The 23,004-nt window shown below is 43.8% G+C and overlaps 2 protein-coding genes across 2 annotated transcripts in view; both read right to left on the reverse strand.

The window, feature by feature from the left end:
* The window catches only part of LOC126485068 (sterile alpha motif domain-containing protein 1-like), a 43,319-nt gene extending 35,124 nt beyond the window's left edge, over positions 1 to 8,195 (reverse strand). Inside the window, exon 1 of the mRNA XM_050108670.1 lies at positions 8,182 to 8,195. Within this exon, the coding sequence (XP_049964627.1) occupies positions 8,182 to 8,195 (14 nt within the window). The remainder of the gene's footprint in view (positions 1 to 8,181) is intronic.
* A 4,296-nt stretch (positions 8,196 to 12,491) lies between these two features.
* LOC126485069 (uncharacterized) overlaps positions 12,492 to 23,004 on the reverse strand; it is a 486,075-nt gene continuing 475,562 nt past the window's right edge. Inside the window, exon 5 of the mRNA XM_050108671.1 lies at positions 12,492 to 12,536. Coding sequence (XP_049964628.1) covers positions 12,502 to 12,536 — 35 coding nt within the window. The 3' untranslated portion in view covers positions 12,492 to 12,501. The remainder of the gene's footprint in view (positions 12,537 to 23,004) is intronic.

Below are 23,004 nucleotides of genomic sequence, written 5' to 3' on the forward strand. Positions count from 1 at the left end.
TTGTTTTCATAACACAGTGAAAAATTATACTAGGTCCTGGTACTGCTTTTTTACTAGTGCTCTCCTACAATGAAGACGAAATGTCTGAGACCAAAAAGATAGTTACGTTCGCAGATAAAAAACCTACGCTATCCGTAAGTAGGAAGTAAATAGGTAAACGTGTTTTAATGAAAATTATTTCAATAGTGAAAAAGCAAAAATTACTTGATGAGAAAAATAATCTTCGATGTTACTTAGCACTTAGCAAGAAAACAAGATAGAAGGATCAAACAAAATGACGCTATTTACAGCGTACTAGACGCTATTCGATGTGTTTGTAAGCATATATTTCCTCCATCCAGAGGGATGTCTACCGGTGTTTGTCCTTCGGCAGCCACGAAAAGAATAACAGCACGATGGTCCTGTTCAGACGCATTTGGTAACGACGTTGCCATACTTCACGTTACCGTATTTACCGCACGCACGTCAGGAAGACCTGAATGCCACATTAATCCCTTGCGCATTTCCCGTGTGCATATACAGGGCGAGTCACCTAACATTACCGCTGCATATATTTCGTAAACCACATCAAATTCTGACGAACCGATTCCACAGACCGAACGTGAGGAGAGGGGCTAGTGTAATTGGTTAATACAAACCATAAACAAATGCACGGAAGTATGTTTTTTAACACAAACCTACGTTTTTTTAAATGGAACCCCGTTAGTTTTGTTAGCACATCTGAACATATAAACAAATACGTAATCAGTGCTGTTTGTTGCATTGTAAAATGTTAATTACATCCGGAGATATTGTAACCTAAATTTGACGCTTGAGTACCACTCCTCCGCTGTTCGATCGTGTGTATCGGAGAGCACCGAATTACGTAGGGATCCAAAGGGAACGGTGATGGACCTTAGGTACAGAGGAGACTGGAACAGCACATTACGTTCACATGCTAACACCTTTTTATTGGTCTTTTTCACAGCCGCACATGTACATGGCCATGAGGGGTGAGGTACACGTACACACGTGGTTTCCGTTTTCAATTACGGAGTGGAATAGAGTGTGTCCCGACATGTCCGGCCAATAGATGTTCAATGTGGTGGCCATCATTTGCTGCACACAACTGCAATCTCTGGCGTAATGAATATCGTGCACGCCGCAGTACATCTGGTGTAATGTCGCCGCAGACTGCCACAATACGTTGTTTCATATCCTCTGGGTTTGTAGGCACATCACGGTACACATTCTCCTTTAACGTACCCCACAGAAAGAAGTCCAGAGGTGTAAGATCAGGAGAACGGGCTGGCCAATTTATGCGTCCTCCACGTCCTATGAAACGCCCGTCTAACATCCTGTCAAGGCTCTGCCTAGTGTTAATTGCAGAATGTGCAGGTGCAGCATCATGCTGATACCACATACGTCGACGCGTTTCCAGTGGGACATTTTCGAGCAACGTTGGCAGATCATTCTGCAGAAACGCGATGTATGTTGCAGCTGTTTGGGCGCCTGCAATGAAGTGAGGACCAATGGGGTGGTCGCCAATGATTCCGCACCATACATTTACAGTCCACGGTCGCTTTCGCTCTACCTGTCTGAGCCAGCGAGGATTGTCCACGGACCAGTAATGCATGTTCCGTAGATTCACTGCTCCGTGGTTTGTGAAACCCGCTTCATCGGTAAACAGGTAGAACTGCAACGAATTCTCTGTTAATGCCCATTGACAGAATTGCACTCGATGATTAAAGTCATCACCATGTAATTGCTGATGTAGCGACACATGAAACAGGTGAAAGCTGTGACGATGCAATATGCGCATGACACTACTTTGACTCAGTCCACCGGCTCTCGCAATGTCCCGTGTACTCATGTGTGGGTTCATAGCAACAGCAGCTAACACACCAACTGCACCCGCTTCTCCTGTGACGGGCCTGTTACGGATCCGTTTGCGTGCTACGACCACACCTGTTGCATACAGTTGGCGGTAGATGTTTTGCAATGTGCGGCACGTTGGATGCTCTCTGTCCGGGTACCGTTCTGCATACACCCTGCAGGCTTCAGCTGCATTTCGTCGACACTCGCCATAGATGAGTATCATCTCCGCCTTTTCAGAGTTCGAATACACCATGGTCACAGTTCCCACAACACTACACTATCACAGACGTCTGGTAACACGGTTTACTACAGTTGGTCTGCGTGCGGAGACGAATGCAGAATAACAATAGCAGCAAGCGCTACATGCGGACACTGCGACAGCTAGACCAAACCACAACAGTGCACTATAGCCACACTCGTAAACACGGTCGTCATCATAACATGTCCCTGCAGATGCTGCTCGCCGACCGTGGCCCGTGTTTGATACAACACGCAACTGAACGTCGGAGGTTTCAAGCGTCAACTTTAGGTTACAATATCTCCGGATGTAATTAACATTTTACAATGCAACAAACGGCACTGATTACGTATTTGTTTATATGTTCAGATATGCTAACAAAACTAACGTGGTTCCATTTTAAAAAAACGTAGGTTTGTGTTAAAAAACATACTTCCGTGCATTTTTGTATGGTTTGTATTAACCAATTACACTAGCCCCTCTCCTCACGTTCGGTCTGTGGAATCGGTTCGTCAGTATTTGATGTGGTTTACGAAATATATGCAGCGGTAACGTTAGGTGATTCACCCTGTATAACCGCATCGAAATAACGCTACGCTACACTACGTATACGCTGCAACAGCACCGTCAAAAAGGAACTTTTTGAACTCTCCTTACATTAGCTAGTTGTCGATGGTACCGGATAAAAGTGACTGCTTTCGCTAGGGCAAACTGATACCAATGAACTTCATTTGTTTCAGTGGAAATCCGAGAGCGATGTTTTATCTACCTCTCGCCCCTGTTGAGTTTTGTCATTATTCCTGCATTGTTATTTATCTGTTTAACATTATCGGCAGGAATTTGCTAGTAACAGCAGTGCACTCAACTATTAGCGGTGAACCTTTGCAATCAAGTGGTCTGTTTTCGCAAACTTTCCTGGAAAAAGTTAGATATCTGCAGGGCTTTTAATGATTGACTTTAGAATTTTGAAACCTTTCTCATCATAATCCGTCCCGCGAGCTGCAGGTCGCCAGAAGCACGTGTATTCTAGTCACGGCGGCGACTGGGGTTCCGTACGATGCCACGTGAGCATCGAAGGCGGACGAAAGCAACGTTTGACGTTGTCCATAGATAAGTACTTACACCTTTTTTAAAATGTATTACTCTGCAATCTAAAGTTGTAAAAGAACAATACGAAGAACATTTCAGCTAAAATCTGCAAGATGTACTGCTAACGTATCATCGCCTGTCCGTGCCTATATGCCCTTCCTTTGGCTCTTGTCTGCCACAAGGTAGGATTCCGAGGGCAGTGTGGCTTCTTCAGCCTCGGGTCTATGGGCCATTCTTGTCCTGATCCTCCTAAATGGGTTTTGGTCGGAACCTACATAGCGGGCTTACAGGCAGGTAAGTTCCCCATGACAGCCGGTGTCTCCAACATCCGTCGCAGAAAAAGTTCTTAAAATCCTGCCAGGAGGCAGCACCTTACTGGAGGGCTGAAAGCAGGAGCAGAGTATGACCAATGAGAAGCCCTACATTGGCCTACTGTTTCTGACTGACTTGGGTACATAGATGTTAAATAATTTAGTGGAGCGGTGTGGAGCTCACGAAATAGAGGAGTCAGTCGGAAGTCCTCTTGGCTTGGAGGTGGCAGGTAGTGGGCGCTTTGGGGCTGAGTTTGTGTTCTAAGGTGGTAATCACTTTGGGAGTCTGGAGTCAGTGATCCTTCGTGAGCAACGAGGTTAATTTTTCGATACGGAAACCCTACAAAGCGTTCCGAAGTACGCTCCTGAGCGCGGGCAACGAATTGCGCTGATTGTGCTCATGTGCTTCCCTATTTATTTCTGCGAGTATAGCAGGTTTTGGGGAAAAAGAAAAGGGGCTACAGAGCAGAGCGTGGCGTTACTAGCTAGCTCCAGGTGGCGTTTGCATAAAAGTATTGCCCTTGGCTAGGATTGTTTCCGTGCAAACTGGAGGGTGACGATTTGTGTGACTTTTTCCCTTTTGGCTTGGAACTGTGTTCCTCTCTGTTGTTTTGTCGGTTATCGGCGAGAGTTTCTAACGGCGAGTTGGAGGCGGGATACAGAACTATCATCGGTGTATATATTCCAGGCCAGTGGTCGGGCACCGGAATCTTCCCTGAAACTAGTTAGATGGCTACAGGGCTCTTAATTAGTTGTGAAAAGTTGTCCCTGGCTCGCAGATCAAAGCTTGGCTGGCGAAACTTATTTAGAGTGGTTTGATAGTGTAGCAGAGCAGATAATTAATCCGGGTTCGCCATTAAACTTTTCTGATTATATCTTGAGAGCAGTACGTCGCGTCATACGTCACGCGCGCTGCACATCCGCAAGAGGCGAGGATTTTCGCGGCCGTGAGTGGGACTTAGTACGACTTGACGGAAGTTCCGAGGTACGCACGAAAGGAACGTTTCAGTGCCACTGGACCATTACGTATAATTGGAGAAAGGTGCTTAGAAAAAAGTACGGAAATTAATGCAGTTTTTGTTGACCTGTGATAGAGGTCGATAAATTACACTTTTAGATGTCCTGAAGAAGTGCGGAATTAATGGGAAAGAAAGGAGACTATTAAGTGATTTATACACATCTGAGAAGAATGTAACACGCTCAAGGAATGTGTTTAGTGGCACCCGGGTGCATACTGAGAGTCTGAAGTGCTAGTGAGTTCAGGAGGTATGCCTGTGCGCCCTGAGTTTTGACTCTGCAGGTAGTAACTGTGCTGCATTTATAGAACAGTGCGTCTAACATTCATACAAGGCTAAAGCACTGCCCCCTAAGTCAAACTTCTTTGTGGAGAAATTCGAAGAACAGGCCTTAGGTACTGCCAGCAAAAGACCAAATGTATGGTTCCGATACGTGGATGACACGTTTGTGCTGTGGAGACATGGTAGGGAGGAACTAAGCCGGTTCCACGAACATCTGAACAGTACAAACTCGAGATTTCAGTTTACAATGGAGGAGGAGGTAGACGGAAAATTACATTTCCTCGATGTGGTTGTTTTTAGAAACGAAAATCGTAGTTTGGGCCACGCACACGGACCGTTATTTGCACCGGGATTCGAACCACCACCCACAACAGAAGCGGGGTGGTATAAAGACGTTAGCGGACAGAGCTAGAAATATTTGTGAACCTGAGTTGCTCGACGCTGAGATGGAACATCTCCACAATGCACTAATGAAGAACGGATATTCGTCCGCCGAAATAAAACGTGCGTTGAGGCAGCCACGCAGAAATCATACTGACGTACAGGCTACTGCAAAATCTAAGGTTTTCCTGCCGTTTGTTAAAAATGTAACGGAAAGAATAGCGAGGATCTTGACGAAGCGGAATATTACCGTAATTTACAAGCCCACCAGGAAGATACAGGGATACTTCAAGCCTGCCAAGGACGCTCGCAAACCATTGGAAAAAGCTGGAGTGTATAGGATCCCATGCAGCTGTGATGATGTTTATGTGGGTACCACTAAAAGAACTGTTTCTAAACGTTTGGAAGAGCATAAGGGAAATTGTAAAAGAGGAGAAACGGAACGATCAGCTGTTGCGGAGCATGCTTTCCAGCCAGGGAACCACAATATTCGTTTCGAGGAGACGCAAGTACTAGCGGCCACAAGCGGATATTACGAAAGGCTCTACAGGGAGGCACTCGAAATCGCCAAACACCCAAATAATTTCAACCGAAAGGAGGAGGGCGTGAAATTAAACGGTATATGGATGCCGGTGTTGAAGAAGATGTGTACCACCCGTCCACTACTGTGTGATGGCAACGGCGATCGACGGCGACGGACAGCGGCCAATTGCACTGACGTTTTCAAAACACGTGACGTCACGCCGCGGCGAGGGAGCGCGCGGACACGGAATTTAGCTGCAGTCAGTAGCGAGCCAGTGGGTGTGTTGGACTTCCATCGAGCTACGGACCCCCTTGAAGATGTCTCCCGCAGTCGGAGACGAAACGTTGGGAATCGAGACCGAATTCATCTACCGACCACGGCATAACAGCCCGGATAATTATAATGGACATGATATTTCCGGCCGTGAAAGTCTACATTTTAGCGAACAGATTCAGTCATTTAAACGGGATCGCATTGTGAGCATGCGGGAAGTTGGATGGAAGTATCGAATAAGGGCTGCACACGTTGTGGACAATGTATCGGTGGTGTGTCGCTGCTTTCAACAGTGGTGTGTGGAACACTCGCACACCTGTGGACCAGCTGCTTGAGGTCCACGTAGTAGAAATGCTCGTCATGATCGACGCACCGCGCGTGTGGCGGAGGCCGACTACACATCATCCAGACACGATATCTGGGCACATGTTGCACCTGGTCTGTCACCAGGGACTATGGGGAACAGTGTTATCGCTGCAGGACCTAGCCCACCTGTGAATTTGGCTAGGCTACCACTGAGATCGCAGCACAGTCAATCAAGGCTACCCTGGGGTAGTGAAAACGTTGAGTGGGGAGTTGTCTTCAGTAACGGGAGTACATCCTCTCCGTATGCAAGTGACGGGCATGTACGTGTATAGCGTAGCCCTGGTGAATTGCCGAGTGCATTCGCCCAGGACACAGAGGTACAGAGATTCCATCCCAGGCTACGTGGTATCTGGAGCCATTAGCTACAATTTGTGGTCACATTTGGTGTTTGTGCGAGGCAATGGAACCAGTGCCGCCTACATTCCACAGACTGCTATCCCCGTGCTACCACCATTTCTTCGATAAGAAGGTGATGTACTTTTCCAACAGGACAACGCATGCACACATACGGCTCCTGTCACATAGCGAGTTTTTCGTGCTGCACAATTACTTCCCTGGCCAGCAAGGTCACGCCAACTGAACACGTATGGGACATGATGAAGCGGGAACTTACTCGATCCCCAACAGATACAAGAGTCATTGCCGAATTGCAACAAATAGTGCAACGTGCTTGGAACAGTCTATCGCAAGATGCCACTCGGCATCTTAACGATCGTTTACATGCGAGAATATTCGCCTGCGTTGCCGCCAGAGTGGGATACACTGTGTATTGATGCGACTGTTTGGGTACCCTTTATTTAGACATACATGACTCATTTGATCTGAATTTTTTATGATATACTCTTACAATTATAAGCAACCTGTCACATTGCTTGTCAGCAAAATGGTCTTGTCCTTGAGGCTGCTGCATTTTTTTTCCGGCAGTGTATATCAGAGACAAAAAGTAATAAGTGGAGTCGAGATAACCGAAGGAATTTACGAGTATATTCCTACTCTCCTGAGGTAAATTAAGGTAATCACTATTTTTGTACCATAGTTTGAGTTATCATTAAACAGTATTGACAGCTGCCATTTGTTTCAGGCCGTGACTTGTACAGTCATTCCCGAATTGTGCGCTCCGAAACGGCCTCCGAGTCTACCGTCACATCTATCTCGAAGAACCCACCGTGCAGTTTTCTTGTAATGCTCTTCTTCTACATTTATACTGTGCAAACCATTTTATGGTGTGTGGCTAACAAAGCGACCATCCATTAATCGGATTTTTTGTTATTTTTTATATTTATGTTACGTGAAGTTCAAAAGCCAAATATCAGTCCTCCGGAAGCCGTTCGATGCAACTCTCAGAGATTCCCGAGAAAATGGACTCCGAAGGTTACTGGGGAAATTTCACTTCTCCAAAAAATAAGGCGATATTTTACAACGGGCTGCTTGGCTCCCTCGGTAACGTCGAAGAATGTAACCGGGTATGAATGGAGCTTTGCTTCACATCTCAAAGCCAAACGGACTATTCAGATAAGTAACCCTACTTTTAGAGGGTTTAAGTTCGTCGTAAACCTTAAAAGTAGATTTTCTAGAGAATTTTTGAGATTTGCATCGAAATGCTTTAAAGGGATTGATTGTTTAGTTCTGAACGTCACATACCATAAATATAAAAGATTTCAAAATTACGATTTCTGGTTGGCCCCGTTGTGAGTGCACTTCGTACACTTCTTTTCTGCTAAAACAGCAGACGGGGCTTAGCGGAAACGTATATCGGTCATTTTTATTCAGTTTTACTCTCAACGTTGTTTCGCGAGATGCACGGCGAAAGTACCAATTTTTTCATTGATTGTCTTTGGAACGTACTGTGGTGTGGTCATGCCTAATACAGATTATGAAATTTACTATAGCAGCGAGCATAAATCACTTCACATAAACTGAAATAGAAACTGTGTGAAGATCGATGTTGATTGCTCGTGAAGAACTATTTCACTGAATACATATTTAACATTTGTTAATTAAAAGTAATAAAGACATTTATGTCACTTTTGTGAAGTTACTTCCATCGATACATACGCAAACTTTGTAATATTACAGTCAGTTTATGTAAGAATAATTTTAAACATTTTCACTGAATGAATCCGACGACAACTAAATTCTTTGATTTACATGTATATTGGAGTCGTTGTGATGCTTCTTGCTCACACTTGGTGGGAAGAGCTGTTGTATGAGTTGGAAAGACCGATATGAAGAGCAGTCATATTTAGTTATCGAAATAAGAGTATCGTCAAACATTTTATGAGGCATATTTTGTGAGCTAGGCATGTACGAATTTACGAATACAAAGATTCCATGAGAAAAACTGTTTTATTTGGCAGTTAATACACCATTATTTGGACTAATCCAGAAACAGCATATTTCTTTGAACAGCCATATCCGGAGACAAAATTCACATCCATGAAAAGAAGGCAACGAAGCCAGGAACAGAATCAGTTAAGTAAGAAAACTTCAATTGATAAAAATGGACACGCCTTCCGATTACACTTAAAAATGATAAAGATCCTTGAAGTACATACGTCATGATAGTTATGCATTATTGTAAAGGGGTGTTACAATGTGCTCTATAAATTATGAAAGCAAACCTCGCAGCGACGCACAATAAATCTCTTGCGGTATTTACCACTGGAGTTCGATCAGCATTTGCGAGGTTATCTTTCCCATAAACCCGACCGGATAAGAGTCCTGACGGGTGAGAAATACGCCGATGTAAGTCAAACCACAGTTTTTAATACTACCTCTTCCGTAGATCAATTACATTTCCTCAGTATTTTTCCAGTACACCTGTCCGGCATTAGCTTGCCTACCAACTAGATTCAAGTAGTCATTTCATTTTAAATCGCGTACTCCCTGTTATTCAACGGTTGTCACGTTTTCCAGAGAGCGATCGCCAATAATGCAGATAAAAAAGTGGTTCTTTCCGGTTATGTATACGACATACGTCACATTTATTTGCGTTAGGGTCAACTGCTACTTCCTGCGCCAAAGGTTGATCCTTTGCAGGTCTTCCCGCATTTCACACCCATTTAGAGAAACTATCCGAAATGCAAATTAGAGCAGTTGGACGGATTGTGGGCTCCTGCATCCCAAACACTAATCCACTATTATAGCCATTGAATACTCACGAATGAAATTTGGTAAATAGCAGCTACCTAACAGAAACCCCGTATGCAAACTATTAGGAAACTCTTCCGAAAGAAAAGGGAACCCTTCGTGTAGTATTTCGCTGAAGTATGAAATTAGTAGTTGCAAATATTAAACTCTACAGTTTTGACCTATCAGTACGATTCAAAAACAAACTCTGGAAATACGAGGTACTTTTCATGAAGGAAATTTTTGAGACTCTAATGAGGAGATGACCGTCAGATTTATGAAAACCAGTTAAGACAGTGACAGAAACAAATTACGACAGCAATGCGACAGTTTCCTGCTACAACCAGTAAAATGGGGAGCACAGAAAACATTGTCATCAGAAGCTGGAGTACGCCGTATATACTATTAGAACCCGCCCGTAATAGATGCATTCGTGTCAGTGTCTTCGAATCCGGCTTGAGGTTTGATGCGACAGTAGACCGTAACGTTGCACCGCACCAAGCAGCTTGTATCCTTATTCCGATCCCCGTCGTTTGCATATCGAGTGCGACCTCAGTGAAGGGATTTATGGGACCCATCGCGACGTAAAAGGCTTGTAGCCTGTTATCTAGTGACGGGCGGGAGATTTAGAGACGTTCACCTCAAGATTTGTTGAGCAGTCGCTTCTAGTGGGACGAGCTACGGAATGTCATCTACAGTTCCTGGTTGCCTGCTTTCTGTTACAGCTGGTTCGAAAATAGCGTATCTATGCATATATATTTACATTTGTGCCTGTATGTGGGCATTCATGTGTGCGCAAATGTGTATTCGAAGCGACCTACTGAAATTGCGGTGCTCATTACATACATAGCACTATTGCCTGTCGCCCTTCATTAAATGGTCAGTACCAGTTTCACTGGATTTCCTCGGACTAAACCGGCGTGCCTCAGGAAACAGTACTTTGTAGTAAGTCCAGTCTTAACAAAGCTACGTCATGTGGACTCCCCAATTTTTAAGGATAACTTTACGCGGTAGAGATTGAACATAAAAAAAACCGGCCATGTTCGAGGAGGTCTCGTGCTCTGATAATTCCGTACAAACTGAATTACCTATATAGACAATTTATCTACAGGTTTGATGAGTGAGTTTGCGACAATCAAAATATATGGCACAAATGGCCTTATCTTTTGATTGCATTGATCTAGAAGTTCTTACACCGTCGAGGGACCTGAGACCTTAGTATTTGACAAAAATTTTAATTTAATTTTTCTAGCTGCTCCTGAGGAAAAGGCAGACAGACGGACAACGGAATGATGCTATGAGGATCGCGGTTTTACCAACAGAGGTACGGGACCCGAAAAATTGAGGTTATGTTCATTGTCTGCCAAAGAAGATGAAGAAGTGAGCTTCATAAAATTGGATACACACAGATTAATGGAATAGTCTTGGAGGAAATCGGAATTTTTTGTGAGATAAACTAAAAACATGTTCTTATGTGGAAGTGGGGAAATTCGTATAAATAATGGCTCAGGGGAACTTTTTTTGTTTGGAAACTGGCAGTCAATTGAACATTACCAATTAATACTCGTTAAAATATAAAAATCCGATCAAGCGTGAACCATGATCGAAAAAATAGCAGATATAAGTGATATGCATTCTGCTCCTACATTTAATTACCGAGGTGGTATACAGAAAAATGTGGAATTATTTAAATACTTTTTATAACAAATTAAAATGTCTGTTTTAGCAGAGAGGGAATCTCCTTTTGATGGAAGGAATATGGAGAAACAGCGGGTAGATGAAACATACGGAAAAATGTGTAAGCTCTCGTGGTGTTACTGATGCCAGGACTGGGCCACCGTGACATTGTTATGACATAATGACGCAATACCTCACGCACTTTCCGGACTCACTGTTTGATATCTCAGGCTGTGGTAATGAGATCTAATGGTTTTAACACTGCTGTGCTACGTCTGATGACATCCGCTCCTAGTATTAACGTAGGGTGTAGACATCATGAAAACTTCTAAACAGTACATTCCCGTGCCAAAACTTTTGTTACTGAATACTGTTAGAATGTCCCGAAATTATAACCGTCAGTTATATCAGATTCACATTGTTCCATGTACTCTCCTTGTTATGTGAATGAGTCTATATGACAAAAGCAGGAAAAGAAATGACTAACAGTAATTCAACAAGTATTTTTTTTTCACGTCGCTTAAAAGAAAAATTTAATCCGAAATGAAGTGTGAGAAAGACAGTTCGTGTTTCGAAGAAACTTAGTAGTCTCGATTACCACCGAAAATCTGGTGTTCAGAATATGAATTTAGCGCTCTCAAAAATTGTCCGAATATTTTAAAATTTTTTGCAGTACATCAAAGACGGGTAGTATTCAAAACCAAAATCATTTACTTAATTCGATGTTTCATGCATTGATAGGAATATAGGAGGAATTCTTGTAGGAGCAATTAGACCACTTGCCGTACTATGGTTCCACATTCAGTATGGCAACAAATTTAATTTTAATATTTAGGAAAAAATCTATGCATTAACAGTTTCTCTCTTCATGTGATTTAGTGAAGTATCCGCTGATTTAGCCAAACGTATAGGGTGTTCGCTTGAGAAAAATGAAGGTCAACCATACACGGAGCAATAGCGAGCCGCATTGGTCTCGTATCGGAAGTAATTACGTTCAGGTGGTTTTCTACGTCTATATAGACAAAAGAGTTCTCATTCTACATCTTCACACTGATGTTTGGTTTTAAGCTAGCTGACGAAAATAACACATTATAGAGCGGTAACAGCTTATAAGTTTAGAAGTTCACAGTACACATGGTAACGCGACAACGGCCATTTTCGTCTTATTTCTTGTCTTTCGTCTCCTTCTGAAGTCTGCAGCATCAAATAATCTTTTGGCAAACAGTTAGCTTTCATCTGCATTATACATTAAAACTACGTTCATCTAATCTATATTTGCTGCAGATGAAAAAAAAATGAGCTACCAAGAAATATACATGCTGTATATAAATATATTTCATAGCATTGACTCACCGATCCTTAATGGCAGAAGTGGTTAACAGAGATGTGCTTACCTGCAAAGAAACAAACATTTTAGTTAAAAAACAAACGAAACAGCCTCAGAATAATGTTATATGAAAAACTGAGTGGTTATCAGAAAAGTTATCTCAATGTCCATAATGCACCAAATTATTCACGAATATTTCCACGAGAACGAAGCACAGTGGGATTTTACTTGTATAAATACAGAAAGATAGCATCATATATTCTACTTAATCCTACAAAATCCTGTACAGGACACGAGCATTAAAGGTAATCATTGTTTAGAGAATTTCTAATACCGGACACATTTCAAAGTTTGAAATTTTCTTTAGTCATGTATGTAAGAACACAGGTATTCAGAGACAGAAATGAAAGATAACATTTTATTTTTGAATTCGTAAAAATAATGTCCAAAAGACAAAGCCGTATCGGAAATGTCTTCACTTCTCCATGAAACTTTCAGTATAACGTAAAATAACATACAAGTTTAAAGGTATAGAGGTTGTGGGGAAAACTACTTGTGAGAGAATGATAATTTCTTTCTTACCTTTTGAAAGGATGATGTCTAATTGAATGACGTAACGTCACCTATCAGATAATACGCTAATACACTTACCTCAGAAGGCTGCTAAAGGATCTGGACTAAGGAAGTATTATGATCAAATAAATTGGTTTGTTGATGCTACAGCATTCATGGCTCTTCCCTGTAAACATGTTTGCCTGCTGGGGTGGCCGAGCGGTTCTAGGTGCTTCAGTCTGGAAGCACGCCACCACTACGGTCGCAGGTTCGAATCCTGCCTCGGATATGGATGTGTGTGATGTCCTTAGGTTAGTTAGGTTTAAGTAATTCTAAGTTCTAGGGGACCAATGACCTCAGATGTTAAGTCCCATAGTGCTCGGAGCCATTTTGCAAACATGTTTCTACACCGAGAAATAAAAGATATTGAAGAGTTGTATACTTCCACAGTAAATTTTGCTATAACCGAAGACACCTCGACACACACGTGCTGTATGTATCTAAACTGTTGTATTTTTGAGCTAAATTCTGAATGTATAGAACATTTACAATAATATAGTTGCTTATCTAATGTATATTCAAATTACAGTGTCATCTTACTCGTGTAGCTGGTTTCCTTGTGTCTCCTATCAGTTTGAATCTCTATCAGACAAATGCAAGTAAAAAAATGGAAAAATAGGCCTTCATGGAGGATTTAATACACTCACGAGTGGATGTAATGTTCAAAAGTGAGTAAAAGTGCAAGAGGTCCTGGGTAGTGTCCTAGTTACACACAAATTTTCGTTATCCAGGTATTCTGATTAGACACGACGCACTCTAAATAAAAATCAGACCCCAGTTGAGGCCGTATGGGGCAAAAAGCTGTTGGTGTCGTAATATTCCTCTACTTCAAATTTACATGTAGGAAAAGTAAACTAAACAAAGTTCTCGGAAGATAACATCAACTCATGGCTCATGTTAGCAAACGAAAGGAGGAAAGAAGATGCAGCAACGAAGGGGAAAAGGAAGGGGACGTTAAAATGAAGCTTGGTATGTCGTCGGCGCCGGGTTATTGGACACGAGTGAGAGATACACGATGAAGACAAGGAGGAAAAAAAATGAAGATTAAGGTATAACGTACCGTCGACGACACTATCACTGGAGACAAAGCGCAAACTTTGACCGTACAAGGATGGAACAGGAAATCAGCTGCCGTATAACTTTCCAAAGAAGCTTTCCCGGAAATAGTCCCTCGAATATCCAGTGTCTTCGTCACTGCGTCTTCCCGCTTGATGAGAGGAGCAGAACGAGGGTGAGGCGGTAGGAAGCGGTGGAGGAGAGGGGAAGATGAATGATCAAAACGAGAACATCAACAAGAGTAGTTTCGCAGGAAATGTGTTAAAGAAGGAAGCAGCACTGACAGTTGCATTAATATTTCTGGAGAAAATATTTCCTCTGACACGGTAAAGTAGAATAAGTGTACGTAAAGCACTCCTCCTTCCGTGAAGGTAATGCAGCTGTTTCCAGCACATGGGGTGTTTGTTCTAGCTGGTTGCAACTGCTGCTGAATACGTTTCCAACAGCTGACTGTAAAAGTTACACATGTTTTATGTGGTCATTCCACTTAAGATACTTGTAGTTATTTTACCGTAGTTACTGTTTCCGGCAATTGGTGAACAACAGTGTAGTTGTACCGTAGTGGATATTTTTTCTATATATGCACAATATGGTTCGTTTATTGACGTTCGGAATCAACTGCCGGAGACTGCACCATTGCCTTTCCGAAAACAGTTGCCGTCTTCTGCCGTTACTACCGTCTTATAGACAACCGCATCATCTGCGAACAGCCTTAAAGAGCTTCCAACGCGTTCTAGTATAGATACTTTATATTCCTTGTAAACAGTAATGGTCCTGAAACATCCTGGTAGATTAAACTGAGTGCCGGACCTAGACTCGAACTCGGGACCTTTGCCTTTCGCGGGCAAGTGCTCTACCATCTTAGCCACCCAAGCACGACTCAAGTTTCGTATCAGCACACACTCCGCTGCAGAGTGAAAATCTCATTCTGAAAATATCCCCCAGGCTGTGGCTAAGCCATGTCTCCGCAATATCCTTTCTTTCACGAGTGCTAGTTCTGCAAGGTTCGCAGGAGAGCTTCTGTAAAGTTTGGAAGGTAGGAGATGAGGTACTGTGTGGACGGGGTGTGAGTCGTGCTTGAGTAGCTCAGTTGGTTTCGGTCAGAGGGCTGCTCGACCTCTGTAATTAAAAAAAAAAAAACTGGGTAAAGCAATCAACGATCAACTTGAAGGGATGTCTGGTGACGTCCGCACAGACCAAACGCAAAAAACAAAACGGAACAAAATGAAAAAGAAAAGGATGGTAGAGCCCTTTCCCGCGAAAGTCAAAGGTCCCGAGTTCGAGTCTCGGTGCGGCACACAGTTTTAATCTGCCAGGTAGTTTCATATCAGCGCACATTCCGCTGCAGAGTGAAAATATCATCCAGTAATGGTCCTATAATATCCCCTTGCGATATTCCGCAAATTACCTTTACGTCCGCTGATTTTGTTCCGTTAAGAGTGACGTGTTCAGTTATACCCGTAAGGGAGTCTTGAACCCAGACGAAAACCTGGTCTGATACGCAGTAAGCTCGCATTTTTTTACACTAAGCCGCAGTGCGAGGGAGTGTTAAATGCCTTTCATGAAACTGAGGAACACGGTATGCACCTGAACGCCAACGTCTACAGCACTGTGGGTCTCGTGGGGGAACAGAGACAGCTGAGTTTCGCAAGATCACTGCGGAATTCATGCTGGTTTTTATAGACGAGATTTTTCGCTTTCCAGAAAAATCACAATTCTCGAGCACAAAACATGTTCCACTATGCTGTAACAGATCGACGTGAACGGTATATGCCTATAATTATGTGTATTTGTTCTACGACCCATGCTGAATATGGATATGACCTGCGCTTTTTCTGCAGTTAATCTGGTACCCTTCGTTGCTCCAGCCACCTACGAGAAACTGCTGCTGCAGGGGGACCAAGTATTTCTGCATAATCCCTGTAGATTCTTACAGTTTCTGCAAACAACCATCCTCTTTTTGCGCTATTAATACTGAGTTGGCATCTTGATGTTCCGTGTACGCCTGTATCGCCCTTTCATATTAGTAGAAGTGGAGATGAGCGTATTATGGAATTAATTTCCATAAGAACATACGAAAGGCGTTTAATAAGCAATAAAAACATTTTTTTTCTCAGCCAGTTTCGGTTGAAAGACTGCGCAATTCATTGTGGGACATCGCGGAATATTCCTGTTTCAGGCGCTATAGTTTCATGAAGCTCCGATAGGTGCCAGCACTATATGTAGTCTTCAGAATGGCGTCTGTAACTGAGTTGCTTTCCAAGCAGAGACTGTTATCGAGTTTCTTTTGGAGGAAAACAAGAACATCACAGTTATTCACAAGCGTCTGCAAAATATCTACGGGGACCTGGCAGTGAACAAAAGCACAGTGAGTCGTTGGGTGAGGCGTCTGTCATCATCGCAGCAATGCCGCGCAAACCTGTCCAATGTCCCGCGAGCCGGCCGGCAGCACACGGCTGTGACTCCTGCAATGTTGGACCGTGCGGACACTCTGATTCGAGGTCATCCACGGATCACAATCAAACACCTCGCTGCTGAGCTGGACGTCTCTGTTGACAGTGCTGACACACTCGTCCACTAGTTGGGTTACTCAGAGGCGTGTGGCTGCTGCGTACCTCTCTGCTTAACAGCAGACAGCAAAGAGAAACGGACTATCTGGGCGTAGTTGCTTGCACGTTACGAGACTGACCGTGACAATTTTTTGTCGAACATCGTCACAGGCTATGAAACATGGATTCATCACCTCGAACCTGAAACAAAACTGCAATAAGTAGAATGGCGCCAAACAACCTCTACCCAGAAGCAAAAGTCCAAAGGCACACCGTCAGGCGGTAAAGTGATGGCGACGGTCTTCTGCAACTCTGAAGGGATTATTTTGTTTGATGATCTCCCTCATGGTGCAACGATCAACTCTGAAGTGTATTGCGCTATCCTCAGGAAACTGAAGAAACGACTTCAGCCGCACGGAATGGCCGCGCGGTTTGAGGCGCCATATCAAGGTGTGTGTTGTTCTTAGCATAAGTTTAAGTTGATTTAAGTAGTGTGTAAGTCTACGGGCCGATGACCTCAGCAGTTTGGTCCCTTAGTAATTCTCTCTCTCTCTCTCTCTCTCTCTCTCTCTCTCTCTCTCTCTCTCTCACACACACACACACACACACACACACACACACACACACACACACACACACACAGAAACGACTTCAGGTTGTTCGTCACCTCAAAAATGCCAACTAACTTCTCCATCTCCATGACAATTCAAAGCTTCACACAGGTCTCCACACCCGCGAGAAGCTCACAAAACTTCACTGGACTGTTCCTTCTCATCCACCCTGCACCTCGTCTCTCATACCTCCCAACTTCGATCAGTTCGGCCCAAAGAAGGTTGCACTCCGTGGGAAGCAGTATTTGGATGGACAAGGGTAGGTTACTAATGCTGCAAGATGGGGACAACACACACACACACACACGCACACACACACACACACACACACACACACACACACACACACACACACACACCCATGCCCGAGAGGGAGGTCTCAAACCTCTGCGGGGGAGGGGGGGGGGAGATGAGGAGATCCGCGCGAACCGTGGCAAGGCGCCGAAGACCGCGCGGCAGGCCTTCCCTGTAAGATGACGTAAGGCCGTAGCATTGAACGAAGATGAAAAATAGTGTTTTGCAGCCAAAGGAGTGGGGAATAATATGGTGTATTGGAATGTTGAACAACACCAACCTGAAACTACCTGGCAGATTAAAACTGTGTGCCGGACCGAGACTCGAACTCGGTACCTTTGCCTTTCGCGGGCAAGTGCTCTACCATCTGAGCTACCGAAGCACGACTCACGCCAGGTACTCACACCTTTACTCCTGCCAGTATCTCGTCTCCTGCCTTCCAAACTTTACAGAAGCTCTCCTGCGAACCTTGCAGAGCTAGCACTCCTGAAAGAAAGGATATTGCGGAGACATGGCTTAGCCACAGCCTGGAGGATGTTTCCAGAATGAGATTTTCACTCTGCAGCGGAGTGTGCACTGATATGAAACTTCCTGCCAGATTAAAACTGTGTTCCAGACCGGGACTCGAACTCGGGATCTTCTTCGCAGGAGAGCTTCTGTAAAGTTTGGAAGGTAGGAGACGAGGTACTGGCAGAAGTAAAGCTGTGAGGACTTGGCGTGAGTCGTGCTTTGGTAGCTCAGATGCTGCCGGCACGGTAGCTCAGCGTGTTTGGTCAGAGGGTTAGCTGCCCTCTGTAATAAAACTGAGTTAACCGATCAACAACGAACTTAAACGGATGTCTTACGACGTCCGCCCCGAGCAGATGCAACGAACAAAAGAAAACAAAATGAGATTTTTTTTTACAAAAAAGGAAAAAAAGAAAAGAGTCGGTAGAGCACTTGCCCGGAAAGGCAAAGGTCCCGAGTTCGAGTCTCGGTCGGGCACACAGTTTTAATCTGCCAGGAGGATTTTATATCAGCGCACACTCCGCTGCAGAGTGAAAATCTCATTCTGGAAACAGCAACCTACTTTTAGAAAAAAAAATTGTTGCATTACTTACTGAACGCTCCTCGTACGAGGGAAACAGTTTGATGGCAAAGCAGTAAGTGGCGAATGCGGGCGAAAGGAAAGCCGCAGCAGCAGCAGCAGAAGCAGGAGTTGGAGGTGGAGGCTGCTCCGGCCTTGGGGACGGCCGCGAGGTGGCGCGTGCACCTGCAGCTGGCCCCGCCGCCTCTGTTTTTGCAGACGCGTCTGTGCTAATCAGGTAACTGGAGACCCGGCCGCAGCCCGCCCTGTCGGCCTACTGTTTCGTACTCCACGGGGGCCGAATTTCGTGTGCAAATTTTACGGCGTAATGCGGCTCAGCCGCTGGTCGTTCCGACCCATTTGCTTGTCCGCTGACGCCTCCGGCAGCACTCTTAGGCGCTATTCGGCTTTTTTTTTTGGCCTTGTCTCTCATTTGTTCCCAACAGCTGGAAGATCTGGTTTCGCTCTTCAGCCTGAACGCAGGCAGAGCAAACACCGCCTTCTGAAATCTAATAGCGCATCTCGTGAAAATAATAATCTGCACACACGTTGCCAAGTGGATAATGGAATTACAAGGTGTATAAAAACGTGTGTAAGAAACTTCCGACATCTATTCTTGGCATCAAAATATTACAAAAAAAAAAGAAAAGGTCATACGAACAAGGACCTGAAAATCCCTCTTTAGGAAGCTATGAAAGAATTTATTATTCGTGGTACAAAAATAATATTAGGGTCTTACAAAAAGAAACTAGCTGGCGGCGGTGAAGTGAAAACCGCTCGAGGGACCGAAATATCACTGACTACGAAACAAGCAGTGGTTCCGATATGATGGCTGAGGCCCCAGCCTGCCGCTAGAGAGACATGGGCGTACACCTACGTGACGAGAGAGCAAGCATGTGCAGGTATTGACCGTCTGCTGCTGGAAAAGGAGAAATGGAGCCTTCAAAAGAAGAGCAGAGGGGTGTAGTGTCTTTCCTTGCAGCGGAAGGACTGCGGGAAACGGAAATTAATCACAGAATGACACTAGTGTACGAAGAGCGCTGCACGTCCGTTGCAAGGGTCAAGGCAATTCATGGAAGGACGGAAGTCCTTGGGCGATGACGCACGACCTGGAACGCCACATCGCGGTTACCGATACTGTTGTCCAGCAGACGGATGCCCTCATTATTGAAGGCCGACGAGATTGCAAGAGTTAAATGCGAAAGTTATAGAAAAAGTTGTGCTAGCTAAATAAACCCGTGGTCTTTGATTCATAATCAAAACGTCTTTGGTCCCGGGTTCGATCCCCGCCACTGGCTAAATTTTGATAAATAATCAGCATTGGCGGCCGAAGACTTCCGGCATAAGAAGTCAGCCTCATTCTGCCAACGGCCTTGTCAAAGAGGGCGGAGGAGCGGATAGAGGTTCAGGCCACTCTCTTGTCCTAGGTGTGGGAAATTGCCCCTAAAGGCGGAAGAATCAGCAATGATCAACGACATGAGGATGCAGAAGGCAATGGAAACCACTGCATTAAAGACACGTAACGTGTATCCACAGGACATGTGGCCTGTAATTGAAGAAGTGTCATGATGATCTCTCCATTGGCAAAAGATTCCGGAATAGTCCCCCATTCGGATCTCCGGGAGGGGACTGCCAAGGGGGAGGTTACCATGAGAAAAAGATTGAATAATCGACGAAAGGATAACGTTCTACGAGTCGGGGCGTGGAATGTCAGAAGCTTGAACGTGGTAGGGAAACTAGAAAATCTGAAAAGGGAAATGCAAAGGCTCAATCTAGATATAGTAGGGGGCAGTGAAGTGAAGTGGAAGGAAGACAAGGATTTCTGGTCAGATGAGTATCGGGTAATATCAACAGCAGCAGAAAATGGTATAACAGGTGTAGGATTCGTTATGAATAGGAAGGTAGGGCAGAGGATGTGTTACTGTGAACAGTTCAGTGACCGGGTTGTTCTAATCAGAATCGACAGCAGACCAACGCCGACAACGATAGTTCAGGTGTACATGCCGACGTCGCAAGCTGAAGATGAACAGATAGAGAAAGTGTATGAGGATATTGAAAGGGTAATGCAGTATGTAAAGGGGGACGAAAATCTAATAGTCATGGGCGACTGGAATGCAGTTGGAGGGGAAGGAGTAGAAGAAAAAGTTACAGGAGAATATGGGCTTGGGACAAGGAATGAAAGAGGAGAAAGACTAATTGAGTTCTGTAACAAGTTTCAGCTAGTAATAGCGAATACCCTGTTCAAGAATCACAAGAGGAGGAGGTATACTTGGAAAAGGCCAGGAGATACGGGAAGATTTCAATTAGATTACATCATGGTCAGACAGAGATTCCGAAATCAGATACTGGATTGTAAGGCGTACCCAGGAGCAGATATAGACTCAGATCACAATATAGTAGTGATGAAGAGTAGGCTGAAGTTCAAGACATTAGTCAGGAAGAATCAATACGCAAAGAAGTGCGATACGGAAGTACTAAGGAATGACGAGATACGTTTGAAGTTCTCTAACGCTATAGATACAGCAATAAGGAGTAGCTCAGTAGGCAGTACAGTTGAAGAGGAATGGACATCTCTAAAAAGGGCCATCACAGAAGTTGGGAAGGAAAACATAGGTACAAAGAAAGTAGCTGCGAAGAAACCATGGGTAACAGAAGAAATACTTCGGTTGATTGATGAAAGGAGGAAGTACAAATATGTTCCGGGAAAATCAGGAATACAGAAATACAAGTCGCTGAGGAATGAAATAAATAGGAAGTGCAGGGAAGCTAAGACGAAATGGCTGCAGGAAAAATGTGAAGACATCGAAAAAGATATGATTGTCGGAAGGACAGACTCAGCATACAGGAAAGTCAAAACAACCTTTGGTGACATTAAAAGCAACGGTGGTAACATTAAGAGTGCAACGGGAATTCCACTGTTAAATGCAGAGGAGAGAGCAGATAGGTGGAAAGAATACATTGAAAGCCTCTATGAGGGTGAAGATTTGTCTGATGTGATAGAAGAAGAAACAGGAGTCGATTTAGAAGAGATAGGGGATCCAGTACTAGAATCGGAATTTAAAAGAGCTTTGGAGGACTTACGGTCAAATAAGGCAGAAGGGATGGATAACATTCCATCAGAATTTCTAAAATCATTGGGGGAAGTGTACAACAACCAAGAGGGAATAATAAGAGTGGACGATCTAGAACGAAGTACTCGTATTAAGAAGGGTGTAAGACAAGGCTGTAGCCTTTCGCCCCTACTCTTCAATCTGTAATCGAGGAAGCAATGATGGAAATAAAAGAAAGGTTCAGGAGTGGAATTAAAATACAAGGTGAAAGGATATCAATGATACGATTCGCTGATGACATTGCTATCCTGAGTGAAAGTGAAGAAGAATTAAATGATCTGCTGAACGGAATGAACAGTCTAATGAATACACAGTATGGTTTGAGAGTAAATCGGAGAAAGACGAAGGTAATGAGAAGTAGTAGAAATGAGAACAGCGAGAAACTTAACATCAGGATTGATGGTCACGAAGTCAATGAAGTTAAGGAATTCTGCTACCTAGGCAGTAAAATAACCAATGACGGACGGAGCAAGGAGGACATCAAAAGCAGACTCGCTATGGCAAAAAAGGCATTTCTGGCCAAGAGAAGTCTACTAATATCAAATACCGGCCTTAATTTGAGGAAGAAATTTCTGAGGATGTACGTCTGGAGTACAGCATTGTATGGTAGTGAAACATGGACTGTGGGAAAACCGGAACAGAAGAGAATCGAAGCATTTGAGATGTGGTGCTATAGACGAATGTTGAAAATTAGGTGGACTGATAAGGTAAGGAATGAGGAGGTTCTACGCAGAATCGGAGAGGAAAGGAATATGTGGAAAACATTGATAAGGAGAAGGGACAGGATGATAGGACATCTGCTAAGACATGAGGGAATGACTTCCATGGTACTAGAGGGAGCTGTAGAGGGCAAAAACTGTAGAGGAAGACAGAGATTGGAATACGTCAAGCAAATAATTGAGGACGTAGGTTGCAAGTGCTACTCTGTCGGTATTGGTAATATTTGTTGTTATAAAATTATGAAAAACTTTAATATTGATGGTTTAAGATGTACCTTGACTGTAGACGTTTTTGTCTGGAAGGGAAGTACCCTAAGAGAACCAGCTCGTGAATCTGACTTTATACCTTACCTTTTAATTCTTTTGCAAATGTGTCAGTCTTTTACAACGATTTTAATTTTGAGTGGTACTCTCTTTTACCAGATTATCAACGTGTTTAGAATATTTATTCGTATTTCCGTGTCTCATATTTAATTTTAAAATATTAACATAGACAACTTACTCGTGAGAGAGAGAGA

The sequence above is a fragment of the Schistocerca serialis genome, chromosome 6, assembly GCF_023864345.2.
Source record: "Schistocerca serialis cubense isolate TAMUIC-IGC-003099 chromosome 6, iqSchSeri2.2, whole genome shotgun sequence".
NCBI lineage: Eukaryota > Metazoa > Arthropoda > Insecta > Orthoptera > Acrididae > Schistocerca > Schistocerca serialis.